This window comes from Lissotriton vulgaris, chromosome 12, assembly GCF_964263255.1.
Source record: "Lissotriton vulgaris chromosome 12, aLisVul1.2, whole genome shotgun sequence".
In the NCBI taxonomy this organism is placed as follows: Eukaryota; Metazoa; Chordata; class Amphibia; order Caudata; family Salamandridae; genus Lissotriton; species Lissotriton vulgaris.
In genome coordinates, this window is record NC_141700.1 from 520,018,090 (window position 1) to 520,035,605 (window position 17,516).

Consider the following 17,516-nt stretch of genomic DNA (forward strand, 5'->3'; position numbering starts at 1 on the left):
AAGAAGTCCTCAAAGTATGGAAAGTTCTTGTACGCCAAAAAACTGCTTGTAATAGATCCCCCTTCATGGCTATTTGGGAGGTTGCATGTTATGTAAGCCCAAAATTTCATTTTTACCAGTTTCTTACAACTTTGCGTCAGACATAGGGGCTCTTCCCAAAAATGTGACAGCCCAATTCTACAAAGCCATGTTCGCACATGTTTCAACCATGCATTAGAATTATGCAAATCCAAACTCATTATTTCTGAGAGACCATCTCTGTAATCTCCGAGTTCTGGTCTCACCCAATAAGAAAGTGGGCGTAGGATTGCATAATGGTCTGTGCGCTTCGTGTTTAGGTCTAGCATTAAGGGTAAAAGTGGGGTACATTTAGGTAGTCTTAGGAGACTTCTGTAAAAGTTATTTTCGCTTTTCATGAAAAGATTCCCAGCTATTGGGCCCCAAATTTCTGCGCCATATAGCGCTGCAGACTGGGCCTTGAACTTAAAAACTTCTAGTGCTGGTGATACTGATTTACTAAGACTCGCCCTATGTTTCTTTAAAATAGGTAAAGTGTTCTGAGTCAAAAGTGTTTTGCTCTTCTCTGCTTGGGTTTTCCACAAATTGTTTGAATCTAGAGAAACACCCAAGTAGGGAAAATTGGACACTATTTCCAATTTCTGGGTGTTTAAAAATAAGTTCCCCTTAAAGGTTCTATGCGGGTTTAAGGCTATACATTTGATTTTTTTCGTGTTACTCTCTAGGCCTTTTTTATTGCAGTATAGTTGGAATGAATTTAAAAGGGCTTGCAGACCTTTGGGTGTCTGTGAAATTAGGATTGTGTCGTCCGCAAATAAGAGTGCGGGGACCCTTTCTCCGTTCAACATGGGTGAATCGTTGTTGCACTCCTCTAAGTGGGCTGGGATGTCATTAACAAACAATGAAAAGAGCGTGGGAGCCAACACACACCCTTGGCGGACGCCATGCACTATTGGAACAGGTTTTGTCAGTTCTCCATTTGGACCCCAACGCACTCTTGCATAATTGTTATCATGAAGTCTTATAATCTGTTGGAGTAAGCAGACCGGCAACCCCTGCAAATACAAACAATCCCATAAACGATCATGCAAAACTAAATCAAAAGCAGCCCTTAGTTCTACAAATGCCACATAAATAAGCCCTTTCCGTAAAAAAACATACTTCTAACTAAGGCAACAAAATCTAAAAACTTGATCAATCGTACTTATACTACTCCTGAACCCAGCTTGGAACTTTGTAAGTATGGCATTCTCGTTCATCCAAGAATTCATACGTGATAAAATATGACTAGCAAATATCTTTTGTAAAATATCCATTAAACTGATCGGACGATAGTTTGACAAGTCATTCCTATCGCCCTTTTAAAAAATTAAAATGATTTCCGCACCCCTCCAACTGTCAGGAAAATCTGCACCAGTAACTAGAATATTAAAGAGCCAGTTAATATAAGGTGCCCAGACATTAATCTCATGTTTGCATAGGTCGCCTGGGATTTTATCTAGGCCTGGTGCCTTACCATTTTTAACTAAATTAATGGCTAACTCAGTTTCTTCTAAATCAAACTCTAAAGTGCAAGTGCAAGCTGTATACCAGGGATGCTCCATATCCCTTACCTCCATATGTTCTGGGGCTTCATATAAATGGGAGAAGTGGTCAACCCAAGTCTGTTCATCATTGAACACGTCTTGAGCCAATCTACCTGCATGATTCCCATTCGCCACTAGTCTCCAAAATCCCACGTTATCCTTAGTGTTTGCTGCCACTAACATATTCTCCCAACATTCCTCATCCCAGTTTGATCTTGCTTTTGCCTGGGTCCTCTTATATTCCTTTCTTGTCACCCTGATCAATTCTGGTGCTTTACTTTTTATTGCCTCTATAAGTAAAGTCTTACTTAGACGGCAGTCTTCATTATACCACGGTTGTCTGCCTGCTACACTAGTTTTCTTTTGGCAGTTTTTTTTAGGTATTTTAGTAACATAGGGTATTAATGATTTAAAAAACTCATTGTGGAGATCAATGAAAACATTGTCCCCTGCCGGTAAACTTATGTAACTAGAAAATGTGTCAGCTAAGAACAAATAAATACATGCTAACACTTCTCCATGGTCTAATATTTGTGCCCGTTTAAGTGATCCTCTGTTATTGCTTAACAATGGAGCATCATTGTTGATATTGGCCAAAGAACAATACTCCTTCTCTAAACTATCGCTGGGAAATATGCTTTGGTCAGTTAACAATTGGAGGGGACGATGGTCAATTTTGAACCTAGGCATAATCTCCAGGTCAATCAAGTAAGGCCAGATATCAAAGGATGCTAAAATATAATCTATTCTGCTTTGAGAATTGTTTTTTACAAAAGTCGCAGCCTTTGGGGAATCAGAAGGAAGACGACCATTACAAGCCCTCAGCCCAAATGCAGTTCCCAACCTCATTATTTGAACTGCTAAGGCAGTACAACGCACTGCCTCAGTGTTAGATAGGGGTGGGATGTTGTTAGCCTTATCCTCTTCATCAAAAATGTCACCAAAACCCGCAATTGGCTCATAGTTACAGTTCAAATCCCGGCCTATTATCATACTCGGAGTTCTAATTTTTCCAAGATCAGAGACTCCTTGGATAGACTACAAGGTCTGTTATATATATTAAATAGAAGGAGACACCTCCCCTCTTTCGTACTGACTTTCAACCCGAGTATGTCAGCTGAATCAATAATTAAAGACGTAATATGAGTCTCCAGGGATAACTTAACCCATATGGTAAGTCCCCCAGAGGGCCTGCCTCTAACTGAGGGTACTGCCTCTATATTGAAGGTCCTATATCCAACTCTATGCAGCATTTCCAAAGCCTATGTTTCCTGTAGGAAACAGATGCCACTCGAATCTATGTAGCTACTCCATTCAGGATCACAATGATTTTTCCACAGGCCCGCTATGTTCCAGGATATTAATTTTATATTTGATGGAATACAGCCCAACCTTTCTACATTTGGTCCATCCAAAATTATCTCTTGAGTACCTTCCATTATAGCAGTACTTGCCCCTATTATTTCTCCTGTAGCACCCAATATTAAAGGCGGATCATGTCTCACCTGAACATCAGTACCTATTGCCTCCATGTTCACCACTTGGGCAACTGTTTCAAGTTGGGGATCAGTAGGGTCGATTCCCCCACATTTTACCCCACTTACCTCTACGTCAGGAATTAAAGACGCTGATGAAGCTAGTCAATCAACCATCTCCAGAGTTGGTAAAACCCAGAATCTATTGGAGATATGAAGAGGCGATGGTGTTTCCACCCTTCTACCTACACCCTTGATAGTTAATCGATAAAAATACACAAGTGGGAGAGCATGAATATTGGTGCAAGCTTTCTGGGTTTCATCACATACTCTTAATAGGTGACGTACTGTGTTAGGGCGAATTAAATTTATGACTATACAGTCCCCCTCTATATCTTTCCTTTGTTCACCAACCCAGCCTACCCTACCGACGATAATGATGGCATTCATTTTTTTGTGGGCTAAATCGTTTAAACTTTTGTAACCAATCCACAGCCTTGTTCCTAAGTATAAGCCAGGTTTCAGATTGATCTCTCCTTAGCGGAGGTACTCCTGTCAGAACTAAAACATATGGACATGCTGCTGGAGGTAATCTCAGGTTGTCACTATTAGGGGTGACATTAGGATCACTAGACTTTGTGGTGTGTATAGGCAAGTTGCTGTTACTAGGAAAAGCCAAATTCCCTGGTACTTGGTCCAACTTTCTACCACCTAGACCCGAGATGCTAGTTCGAGGTTCAGTCTCATTTAAAGATCGAGTACTCACACTTGGGTCAGCCATTACGGACGAGGGAGCTACCACTGGGTGAGCCATAGCACTCATACCTATGGGCACTTCTTTATTTCTAGCTTCACTCAAAGTTTTCTCCACAAAGGCTTTGGTACCCTCCTCAAAGATATCTTTCCCCTTTTTGATCATAACCTCCAGATCCATTAAACCCAAATTTATACCTTTAATTTTATCGTCTAGGTCCTTCATTCTGGAAACCATATGGTCATTTATTTGCTCCTGTATAGACTGAAGGGTAGATTTAAAAATATCAGCGACAACAGATTCCAGCGACTCTACTATACTATCGGCACCAATGGTAGGCGAGGAATAAGCCATCTCAGTTTGTGTGCTGAACGATCTACTTTTGTGGCTTAAATTGTCTCTTACTTCCGCCTGATTGGTCAGTGGATTCTGTTTTACCCCCACTCCTCCCTTTTTGTTAAATGACCTTTTGCTTTGCAACAAGGGTTTTGCTTTAGTTTTTTCATGTGTCCCTTTGCGAGCCCCCCTCTGCCTGGTCACCATCGGCAGTGATAAAGATATCTCTGAATCTAGCTGGGTTCTATCGGTAGTCTGGGTGGAGACCACTATTATCCTCTCTGGTGTACGCACAGGAGGTGAAATATGCAGGCATGGTAATTGTGGTGTGTTTATAGAGATTAGTGGGCTAATGGCTTGGTAAGAAGCTAAAGCTGACGCGTCCAAGGATAACCTTTTTTCCACGAGTGCAATCTCATGGCTAATAAGCGATTCTGCACGATGGAAAAAACCGTCCAAGGTTCCGGTTAAACATTTCTGTTTGCTCATTTTAATGCCCAAATGTTCGATAGCCACTCGATATTTATCTGTCTAACTATGCTAGGGTGACAGCCAAATTTACTGTGTATAGCAGGAGATAACTGAGGCTAAACAACAACAACTAAAAACCCAGATGTTATCAGGGATAGTAGGCAAGGAGCAGCAAAACTCCCTGGTTAACCACAAGTGCTCATACAAGTCGACTCAACAGAGAACGAGCAATACAATGCCTTGGGCCCGACCACTCTTTACGCAAATGGCCAAACATAGTACTAGTGCTAATAATATGGCAATGTCAATAGCATAAAACAGTCAATATTCCAACCTAGTCCTTAATATCAAAAATGTCCAGGATAAAAGCCAAGGGAGGTGGCCCGGCCCGACCTCGTCCGGCCCCAGACGGCCACAGACGGTCCCGGCTTTGTCTCTGGCTTAACCCGGCGCAACCCACATGCGATCCCGCGATGCGGGGGCTAAGCTTGAATTGATGCGCCTCCTGGCGCGGGATATGCGTTGGCGGCTTCCTGCCGCAAAGGCTCCCGGTGCTTGTGGTCCCCCCCTCACTGCGGCCTCGCGCTGATGGCAAGGAGCTGCGGCGGCAGAGGGAGACCAGCTACGGGACAGCAGGACCGGCAAAATCAGGGCAGCAGGAGCAAAGAACGTCAGGCAAGTATCCCCAAGTGTTATCTGGACACCCACTTCACCGGGGCTAAGCTCGAATTTATGCGCCTCCTGGCGCGGGATATGCGTTGGCGGCTTCCTGCCGCAAAGGCTCACGGTGTTTGTGGTCCCCCCCTCACTGCGGCCGCGGTCTGATGGCAAGGAGCTGCGGCGGCAGAGGCAGACCAGCTACGGGACAGCAGGACCAGAAAAATCAGGGCAGCAAGAGCAGGGAATGTCAGGCAAGTACCCCCAAGTGTTATCTGGACACCCGCTCCACCGGGGCTAAGCTCGAATTTATGCGCCTCCTTGTGCGGCATATGCGTTGGTGGCTTCCTGCCGCAAAGGCTCCCGGTGTTTGTGGTCCCCCCTTCACTGCGGCCGCGCTCTCATGGCAAGGAGCTGCGGCGGCAGAGGGAGACCAGCTACGGGACAGCAGGACCGGCACAATCAGGGCAGCAGGAGCAGGGAACGTCAGGCAAGTACCCCCAAGTGTTATCTGGATACCCGCTCCACCGGGGCTAAGCTCGAATTTATGCGCCTCCTGGCGCGGGATATGCGTTGGCGACTTCCTGCCGCAAAGGCTCCCGGTGTTTGTGGTCCCCCCTCACTGTGGCCGCGCTCTGATGGCAAGGAGCTGCGGCGGCAGAGGGAGACCAGCTACGGGACAGCAGGACCGGCAAAATCAGGGCAGAAGGAGCAGGGAACGTCAGACAAGTACCCCCATGTGTTATCTGGACACTATAGTTTCTAAATCATTTCAATGACTAAGGAAATTCCAAATTCCACAATACCTAAATAAAATTGGGAAAACGTGAGAAAATGGCAAATCAAACTAGGCCGACACCATATAAAACTGACAAAAGATCAGCCTGAATGTCAATTTGGAGGACAGTAATTACTTTGTCCAGCTTCATAAATAAAACAATAGATAGCTTGCTATGTTTCCAACAAGTAGCTTTCACTGGCTGGTACTTCCAAACAAAGAGTTATATTATTACCTTAGGAGCAGGGGCAGCCACGGGAAGATCCACTTCAGACTCTGGTTCCTTTTCCTCCACAATAATGTTGGGGTCATTTGGTGAAGCTACAAGAAGGGCAAAATGGTCCAGAACTTCGTGCTCACTCTGGGGTTTTCGCTCCACAGGGTAGTAGGCCACAGAGAACATGGTGGGAGGAGGGACAGGTGGCCCTGAGGACCCCAACCCCAAGCTGTCCAAGATCTAAGTGTATAACAAATATACCATCAGTACTTCTTTTACCACATCAAGAAAAACTACTCTGAGACAACAAAAGTGCTACTTTTTTTCTTGCCAAAAAGCACAGGACAAATCAGCCACTACTCTTTTTACAGGCACACAAAAATATTTCTTGGAAAATAAAGAAAAGTTACTTACTAGTAAATCCTAACTCTTCATCATGGGCTCTTCATTCATAGTCAACAACACTTGTGTCATCTAGCTCCCATGTTTCGTGATGCATTAAAAGTGCAATAGGGTATACTAGACTTGTAATACTGTGGATGGGACAACTGCAACTATTGTGAGTAAGTATCCCATACACCAAACTCTAAATAAGGTCCTTCGTTTTTAAAGAACGAGTTACTTACCTTCCGTAATGATGTATCTGGTAGAGACACAGTCTAGCCGCAGATTCTTTAACTTAGAATATCCCCAGGTGTCAGGCTGGATCTGGAAAATCTTTTTCCGCAGCAGTACCTATGCACGCCGGGGGGTGGCGTCGCCAGTTCCGTCCTAACATCATCCACGGAAGTGACGTCAGTGGAGCCATATAAGACCCCCCCTGGCATGCTGACGTCAGTTTTCTTTTGTGAAACTTTTCGACGTCACAACGCGAAGCCACTACAAAAGCTGTGAGAGTATGGGAACAGCGTGCCAAAAAAGATCAAAAATCTGTGAAACAATAATGACAAGAAATCATAGAATGATGAGAAACCTCACCATGTGAAAAGAGTACTCAACACTTGAAGGGACCATGTTGAAAGAGTACTCAACACTTGAAGGGACTGAAGGGAGCAAACAAAGAACCCGCCCCTAGAAACAGTCTCGCCCAAGCGAAGAGCTGCACCCCTCCAAGAGGCAACAGCATTGGAAATGAATGGCATGACAAACGAAGGACAGTTCGCAACCCAGGATGGAACTGTATGAAAGACAGTCTTTAACCACAGGACGTAAGTGTAAAGGGCAACAAGACCGGAACAACCTGACTCATGGCGAGTGACCAAAAGTGAGCAACAACAGACAACAATCTTCCACCCCCCACCAAGACCTATGAACTGTAGCATAGTCAAATAGAACTTCAACCCAATCGACTGCTGCCTAGACAAGGAGACCCCAAAGTAATGGGGAGAAACAGACGGGGGCTGAGGGAGGGTGGAAGAACATGAGAATCTCCACACTGGTAAACCAGGGTGGAAGAGCATTGAAAAGCATGTAATATAGCCACCCAAAATGAGGATGCGTGAAGAGCAAATGTGCCAGAACAGAATGAAACACCCTGCCCTAGAAGCAGGTGAACTAGAGTACCCCTCAAGAAGACCAAGGCCACCTGTAAGGAGGCAAGTGGGCAGAACCCACCTGGAAGGCAGAACGGGAGGATGGGTGGGCATTAAGGAATCTGCGGCTAGACTGTGTCTCCACCAGATACATCGTTACCGAAGGTAAGTAACTCGTTCATCTGATAGAGACATCTAGCCCCACATTCTTTAACTTAGAATAGATACCAAAGCCATACCCCATTGGAGGAGGGTCTGCGACTGAAAACCCACCAAGTTCCAAAGAGAACTAGCTGTCAATGACATTAACTAAAACACAGTGGGAACAGCACATGCCAGCGCACTGACACCAGACCCATGAAGCTCTGCAGGGGAGCTATGAAAAAAGGAAGGCAAAGGCTCCACAACCCTTCAGAGGATGGCCGAGACCTCCCTTGTCCAGGCGGACTGGCTACTGTCGGCGAGCGATGCACATGCTCCACTCACCAAATTCTCTGGTGCTAGACACTCAGATGATCACAAATGGTTCACCACTGAATTAAAAGATCAAAAACTCAAGCTCCGTCAATTAGAGAGGAAATGGAGGCTTTGCTATTCCACTGAAGATAGACAGCAGTTTCTGCTAGCTCGCAAGGAGTATAAAAAAGCTATACTGGCAGCCAAAGCTGCTTATTTCTCATCGAGAATACTAAATGCCCATAATAAACCCAAAGAAATCTTTAAGATTGTGAACGACCCGAGTAGTGTTGAGAGAATATCACCTAGCCAGGCTCCCACCCAAGAGCTGTGTAATTCTCTGAATAACTTCTTTCTGGATAAAATTGTAAGGCCAGTATCCCCCTCACTGTCAACAAGGAATCACTGGATGACATCTCCAGAAACTCATTTATTATGAACCACTTCTCAGCTATATGTCCTAACATACTATCAGATCTCATGACCCGTGTTAAATCGGGGTCTCCTCATGACTGCTGCCCACCTCCTGTCCTTAGGGACACTTTCTCTGCGTTACCTCCCAGTATTCTCCCTTTCCTGAATGAGTCCCTCATCCAGGGCGAGGTGCCCAGTGCCTTTAAGAACGCTACGGTAGTTCCTCTTTTAAAAAAAACAGGGGCTGACCCCCTGAATTCCTCTAACTATCGTCCTATATCCCTTCTTTCCTTTTTGGCTAAGATTATGGAGGCCCATGTAGCCAGGTGCCTCTCTAATTTCATCGAACAATCGGAATACTTAGAGCCAAACAAAGCTGGCTTCCGGCCTGCTCACTTAACGGAGTCAGTAATCCTTGCGGTACTGGATACGCTAAGAGCAAATGCTGACAAGGGGGTCCCCCAGGCTCTTGAGCTCCTGGATCTGTCGGCTGCGTTCGACACGGTTGGTCATAACATCTTGCTGAACCGTGTCGAACAAGCAGGTATACAAGGACCTGCATACAATTGAATCAAGTCTTTTCTAAATGGCAGAACTCAAGCAGTACGTCTTGGCGTCTTTACTGCCCCCAAATTAGCCTCTTCTTGCGGGGTCCCGCAGGGTTCGTCCCTCTCCCCACTGCTGTTCAATCTCTACCTCAGGCCCTTGATTCACTCACTAAAAAACAGAAAGATAACCATCTTCAATTATGCCGACTTATGCTCATCTTTCCTCTGGATTCTCCTAATTCTGCTGCGGAATTTCAAACTACAATGCTCCATATCCAGAGCTGGATGGACCTTAATCATTTGAAGCTCAACCCGGGGCAAGACGGAACTAGTGCTGCCCAGGAAGAGCTATGTCTGCTGGGACCCGCATTGTTGGCCAAGCGAATTAGACCCCCCCACCCCTTCCCCCTCCGTGAAAAGTCTAGGGGTCACTATAAATGCAGATCTCTCACTCAGAGGACAAGTGGGTGCAATGCTCTCCACGAGTCTCTTCCAACTGCGTAAAATCAGGAAGATTGCTCATTTGCTGACCCACTCATCCCTCACACAGGTTGTGATATTGCTGGTTCTCTCATGCCTTGACTTCTCAAACTCTCTCTACATCGGTCTGCCACTGATTCTGCTCAAACGTCTACAAATAGTTCAGAATCAGGCGGCAAGATTAATTTACAAACAGCCAAGATGGCAATCGGCTAGGCCTTGGCTGTCAAAACTTCACTGGTTGCCCGTGGCTCAACGTGCTACGTTTAAGGGATCTATGACAGAATTTCGACAGACAGAATTTCGACCTACACAAATATCGGCGTAATTATATCGATTGCAAGAATATCGACGCCCTATGTACAACATGGTAAGTACCAAAATATCGAAAAAATAATATCGATGTTAAAAATATCGTTGTCAAATATATCGTTTTTTTTGGTTTAAAATGACATGAAAAATACTGTAAATAATACTTATAAATTACTTAAACATATTTAAATATATTTAATAATGGTAAAAAAATAATAATACATATTTAATAAAAAAAATAATATTAACAAATCATATATAATATATACTTACTTAACAATAATTACTATTCCCACTCCAGAGGGTGCAACAGTAGAGAAAGTGTTGGATAGCGTAGGGGTAAAAATTACTATTCCCACTCCAGAGGGTGCAACAGTAGGGAAAGTGTTGGATAGCGTAGGGGTAAAAATTACTATTCCCACTCCAGAGGGTGCAACAGTAGGGAAAGTGTTGGATAGCGTAGGGGTTAAAATTACTATTCCCACTCCAGTGGGTGCAACAGTAGGGAAAACTGACCCTGAACCCAAAAAATATCCCTTTACCCAAGAACTGAAAACTGACCCTGAACCCTAAAAATACCACTTTACCCAAAAACCCAAAACTGACCCTGAACCCTAAAAATACCCCTTTACCCAAGAACTGAAAACTGACCCTGAACCCTAAAAATACCCCTTTACCCAAAAACTGAAAACTGACCCTGAACCCTAAAAATACCCCTTTACCCAAAAACTGAAAACTGACCCTGAACCCTAAAAATACCCCTTTACCCAAAAACTGAAAACTGACCCTGAACCCTAAAAATACCCCTTTACCCAAAAACTGGAAACTGACCCTGAACCTTAAAAATACCCCTTTACCCAAAAACTGAAAACTGACCCTGAACCCTAAAAATACCCCTTTACCCAAAAACTGAAAACTGACCCTGAACCCTAAAAATACCCCTTTACCCAAGAACTGAGAACTGACCCTGAACCCTAAAAATACTCCTTTAACCAAAATTAATTAATATTACAATTAAATTACTTCCCACCCTATTCCCCTATAAACCCACAACCCGCTCCAGTAGTAAAACATATAATTTAGTTAAAAATAAACATAAATTATCAATTAATTATTTAATTATTCAATTAAAATAAATTATTGCCAATTAATATTTAATTGCAAAATAAATTAATCATTAAAAAATAATTATTTAATTACAAATAAATAACTTCCCACCCTATTCCCCTATAAACCCACAACCCGCTCCAGTAGTAAAACATATAATTTACTTAAAAATATACATAAATTATCAATTAATTAATCAATTAATCAATTAAAATAATTCATTGCCAATTAATATTTCATTGCAAAATAAATTAATCATTAAAAAATAATTATTTAATTACAAATAAATTACTTCCCACCCTATTCCCCTATAAACCCACAACCCGCTCCAGTAATAAAACATATAATTTACTTAGAAATATACATAAATTATCAATTAATTAATCAATTAATCAATTAAAATAATTCATTGCCAATTAATATTTAATTGCAAAATAAATGAATCATTAAAAAATAATTATTTAATTACAAATAAATTACTTCCCACCCTATTCCCCTAAAAACCCACAACCCGCTCCAGTAGTAAAACATATAATTTACTTTTATATTTTTTTTATTTATAAAAACATATTAAACACATATAATAACAATTAATTTAAATACTTAACTAAAATTTCTAACACATATTAGTAAATCAAAATTACTTACATTGATATATATGCTATCGATATAAGTAATTTCGATATTACTTACCTTAGGGTCGATATTCTGGCCATCGATATTCTGGACATAGATATTCTGTCCCTTCGATATTAGCAACTCGATATAAGTGTAAGTCGAAATTAAAGATTCGATATTTTGACTGTGTACCACGTTTAAGACGGGTTGTCTAGCCTTCAAGGCGCTGCACTGCAAGAGCCCAAAATTTATCAGTGATATGGTCATAAATCACGTCCCTCAGCGCAATTTATGATCAGCCCACCTTCATCTACTAACCATCCCGGCCATCAAACTTAAACGACAGGGAGGCTGCAGGTTCTCCTACCTTGCCTCCAAATTTTGGAATTCTCTCCCATTGACAATCAGGAGCTTTGACAACCTCTTGGAATTTAGAAGGGCCCTGAAGACATGGCTGTTTGAGCAAGCCTATTAATAGTCCTTATGCAACGACACTACGCATGATTAGCGCCATGAAACCTCTTGGTGACCGTGCGCTTTATAAGCTTTTGTAACATAACATAACAGGCAGGAATGAAAGGAAGACACTGAACCAACAAGGTCAGTGCATAATGGAAGCAAGTGTATAAACTTCAGCAAAAAGAAGTTCAACTGAGCACCAGATTCCATGGATCAACAAGAGACAAAGTCCCAGAGAAGGGACAAGACAGTATGACAGGATCAGCGCATACAAACTAAGCATACATCACAGTGGATGCCAAGAAAGAAAGATGAGGGAACTACGTCACCATGCTGAGATATACAGAAGCATGACTACCAGGATATACGGAACCATGACAACCAGGAGATACATGTATGTGGATGACAGGTTACACACAAGGAGACAGTGTGTACCACGAGAACTACACCACACCTATGCAAAAGCCCAACAATTGAAGCATCAGCCGCACACATGCAGGGGCAAAGGAAGACAGGCGCAGCATCAGGTAGTCGAGTTGCCAACCGTACCCAGAGGTACCAATGGCGAAGGACAAACCGGGAAAACAGGGGAGACACAAAGGGCTCGCTCCCATAAGGGAGAGAGAGGGAGAGAGAGAGAAGGATTTGGGGTAAAGACCCCCAATACTAGGGCAAGGGAAAACCTAGTAAGTGTGCTCCCTCACTGTGGATGAGCTCAGGCACACACACACACACACACACATATATATATATATATATATATATATATATATATATATATATATATATATATATATATATATATATATATATATATATATATATATATATATATATGTATATGTATATGTATAGAGAGAGAGACGTTTAAACAAATTGTAAAAACATGAAAAACAAGGGAAAGAACTAGAAGAGCATGCCCCAGGTAAAAAAAGAGACTCCACAAGACACCTAAAAAGCGACAGCATCCCGTCAACTGGGAGGAACCCTGGCTTCTTGTGAGACAGGCGGGGATACTGACCAATACACTCATGAGGAAAGAGTGAAAAATACACAGACATAAGTATGACAGAAAAATAATGCAATATCGCCTTTAGTGTTGACTGAGAACCCACAACCAGTGAAACACCTGGAGTGGAACACATAACCTTTGGAGTAAGAGACCACTAGGCCACAGTGGGTTAGAAAACAGCAGTAGAGACCAGGGGCAGAAGCACCTAAACCTCTGCGCCGCAATTATCAAAGGGACCGGAGTTCTTGACATGGAAGTGCAGAGGGAAACAGAAAACAAGGCAACGCACAGCAGTGATGTAGCTGGCGAACATTCCACTGCCTATAGACAAAAATCCCACTGGGCCTGAGGCATGAGAGAAGACGTAAGCACTTCTACACACCAGGAATGGACCAGAATAGAACGCAGCCAAGACAGGGGCGCAATGAACTCTGCCGGCACTCTGTGACAGCGAACATATCCTGTGCGTATACACATGTCGAATCCACACAGAAGAAACTGTTCCTGAATGGAACAGAAAATGCCCCCAAGGGGCACTTGCCGACAGGCAGAAAGAGCACAGCGAAGCTGAAAGAACACGCCATGGAGAGCCAGGCGTAGCAGAAACCCAAACAACACTTCGGGGAAGTGTGCCTGCCAACAGGCAGGAGAAAGCTACGGACTAACAGTAGACAACAACCCAGAAGCCCTAGGAGAGAGCCACAAAAAACCTGTGGGTCTCACCAGAGGGAACATCCTACCACAGTAGGAAGAGCAGGACGAATCAGGAGACCTGAAGTATAGATAAAAAATATTCATTCTGAAGAAGACCGCGAGAGCCTTCGAAACTTCCTGTGCCAGGAAGAGCAGCTATACAATAGCCAACAAGTACCCCACATGGGGTATGACACATCCATATAAAAGCAAGGGTCAACTCTTGAGACAAGCTCTTAGTCAGAGAGCTCAAAAAGAAATGCAGAAACTGCTGGCCAGCTGTAGCAAAAGAAGGACAAGACAGTGAAAAGCTGCACAGTCTGTCTGGGTAATAACGTCTTGAACCCAGAGACGGAGCACCAGAAAAAGCAGTGACAATACTGCAACTAAATACCAAAGTCCCAACAAGGACTAAAAACCATGGAATTCGTGGAAACTCAAACATGAGACGTTGAACTGCTGAGTCAGCATGTCTGTCGAACAAGGTGACCCCATCAAAGGGCAAATCCCTAAGACGCTCCTGGACAATGGCAGGGAAACAGCCATCGCGCAGCCAGACATGGCATCACAGAGCAACTGACCGGGCCATAGCTCGACACAGAATCCGTGGTGTCCATGGTCGAACGAATGGAATATTGTGCCATTTCCCGGCCATCACGAAACAACTGATCCAGGTCAGTCCAAGGACCCTCCGAAAGAGAGGGAAGGAGGAGCTCAACCGAGTCCAAAGGGCAGAAGTAGCCCATGTAAACATGCAAGACGTGTTCAGGAATCCAAGGCCTGCACAGGTGGATGCAAATACCTGGCGGCCACACAACTCCAACCATTGAGACACCCAAGTGGGAGGAAGTAACTAAGGAGGGGCAGAAGGCTGGGAGACGGAAGCCTCCTGAATTACCAGCCCTTGAGACCTAGGATGGAGGGACAAATAGACAGGATCATCTGGAGCAGGGCAATGTCAATGTGCAATAGCATGAACCGCCGGTTCCCCCGAAGAGGGCCTCGCCCAAGTCCCTAGAAGTATCGTATAAAGACTCGCCAAAAGGCAACAAGGGCTCCACTTCAACGGTGCCTTGGTGGAGTACATCCAGCAAGGGATCAGTGACCAGGGATTGAAACAGTGGCTGCACTTGTAAAATGTCCGTAGCCTGCAAATCGCCTCTCAAAAGCCGCATTAGCCACGGTTGCCATTCGAGGTGGCAACAACTTGTCATCCGTAGGGGACGGCATGAGGCTAATCCCACCACCAAAAGGTGGAGGCTCTACAACCCGAGGACATCCAAGGCCCTGTAAGTGCATGGGGTTCTCGGAGAGGGACAGCGAAACAACCCTGGGGGTGGCCACTCACAAGTACCTCCTCAGTTTCGGCCTCCACATCCTCCACCAACCGACGCCACTGCCATCCGGCGTTGAGATGGCGGCGTCTCGACGCCGATGATCCCCGAAGAAGCCTAGTCTGTCTGACGTTGGACTGGCGTCGACGTGAGCTCCACCGAGGTGGGAACCTGTGGAGAGGAACAGAGTCGACTTGGACTTGAGAACTGCGCTGCAGTCTCAGCCGGCATTGGCGCAGGGAGCCTCACAGGGCTGTGCGAAGACAACATGGAAAGCTTGGACGTGCAAGTAGTATGCCCCTACGGGCCGTGTCCTGACGTCACAGTGACTCTGGAACCGGAGTCAGGGTGCTCGACCAGTGCCGGGGGCGAACCTGCCGGCAAAATCCCAATATGAGCCTCTACCCTCTCTATGGGGCCTGAAGGCGCGCCAGGGAGAGGGGATGACCCAAAGATGGCTAGTAAGGCCAGAGAATAGGCCTCCATCTGGGCCCTAGTCGCCCCAGCTCCTGGAAATGTGGGGGTCGACTCCTGAGGGCCCATGCCCGGTGGAGGCCGGGAGCAGCAGGCCCCACTGTCGCATGAGGTCGGCGATCTCCTTGACTTCTTTTTCTCGCGCTTACCTGCGGCAGGAGAGCGACGTCCAAGGGAATGACTTTGCAACCTGTCTAGAACCAACCCCCCAACACAAGAAGGAGACCAGGCGTGTGAGGACTCTGAACGGGACATCCGGGAGGAGAGCAACTTCATGCGACGTTCCCGCAGGGACTTCGGCTTCAGCTGTCGTTAGGAGTCGCACTACTCGGAGTCGTGGTGCTCTCCCAAGCACCACATACAGATCGCGCTTGGATCCGTAGCCGACATCTGCTGCGTACAGGATTCACACGCCTTGAAGCCCGAAGGCATCAAACACCGTTTCTGGAAGCCAAAGCCGTCAAGAAGGCCTGAAAAACAAAAAAACAGGCCAGAGGTAACCGCTTCTCCGGGTTTCCGCGTTGAGACGTGGAAAAGAAGAAAACTGACATCGGTGCTGCCAAGGCTTATTGGTCACCAATCTGGAAACCAACCTCCACACTCAATGCTGCATCTACAGAGAACCCTGAGCAACTATCATCCGACGTCAGCACCTGCGCTTTTGCATTTGTATCTTGAAGCACTGTGTAAGCGGTAAAAACAGTACCACCCGCGGCTCAAGTTTATCACCAAGGACAGCCAGAACAACTCTGCACCTGTATTCCATGTGCTAGTAAAATGAAATTCATTGGTGTGGCCTGGTCCTGGGTGTAGGAGAGTAGGATCTGCTTACTATGATTACCCACACTTTTTGCTGTGTTTCACTGATTTATCGACTTTAGTCTGGCTGGGGCCCTGCTAACCAGGACCCCAGTCTATCTGCTTCCTCTCAAACTGATTGCATGTACATTAGGTACACTCCTGATTGGTTACTGGGTTACCCTTGTGAGTCCCTATTATATGGTACCTTAGGTACCAAGGGCATAGGTACCCCAGAGGCCTACCAGGGGCTGAAGCATGTATTATGCCACCCCCGGGAAGCCTTCCAAAATGGCACCACAGGTCTGCTACTGCAGCCTGGGTAAGGTGGTGTAAGTCTGGCTCTCCGGATGACCCTGTAAAACCTGACTTGTTTAGAGCCTTCCAGGAGTCCATTCTGCGGGAGGGGCTAACGCTGATCAACAACTCTCTTCAGTTAGCAGTCGTCCTCAAATCCTGGAAACATGCTAAGGTTGTCCCTCTCCTAAAAAAGCCAATGCTAGACTCCGCTAGACCGGATAGTTACCGACCTATTTCCTTACTCCCATACCTTGCCAAGATAGCGGAAGCCCATGTGAATTCCATTCTGACCACTCACCTGGAATCCAATGGAATTCTGGACGAGTCCTAAAACGGTTCCGTGCCAAACATAGCACGGAATCTGCCTTATTGGCAGTGACGGAACATCTAAGGGAGAGACAGGACTAGGGCGAGACCTCGTTTGTGATTCTGCTGGACTTGAGTGCGGCCTTTGACACGGTCTCCCACAGGATCTTGTTAGAGCGACTGTGGGAGATCGGAGTCAGAGGGAGTGCCCTGGACTGGTTCGTGTCTTTTCTAGCTGACCGTTCCTTCCAGGTGCATGCCCCGCCGTACTCGTCCAGTAAGCACTCTGTGGAGTGTGGGGTCCCGCAGGGCTCTGCGCTCAGCCCCACATTGTTTAATGTGTATGTCCGTCCCCTGGCTATGTTGGCACGAGATCGTGAG

The 17,516-nt window shown here is 45.2% G+C and overlaps 1 protein-coding gene across 1 annotated transcript in view; it reads right to left on the minus strand.

The window, feature by feature from the left end:
* HYDIN (HYDIN axonemal central pair apparatus protein) overlaps positions 1–17,516 on the minus strand; it is a 2,950,008-nt gene that overhangs the window by 1,294,857 nt on the left and 1,637,635 nt on the right. Inside the window, exon 47 of the mRNA XM_086945295.1 lies at positions 6,311–6,532. Coding sequence (XP_086801421.1) covers positions 6,311–6,532 — 222 coding nt within the window. The remainder of the gene's footprint in view (positions 1–6,310; positions 6,533–17,516) is intronic.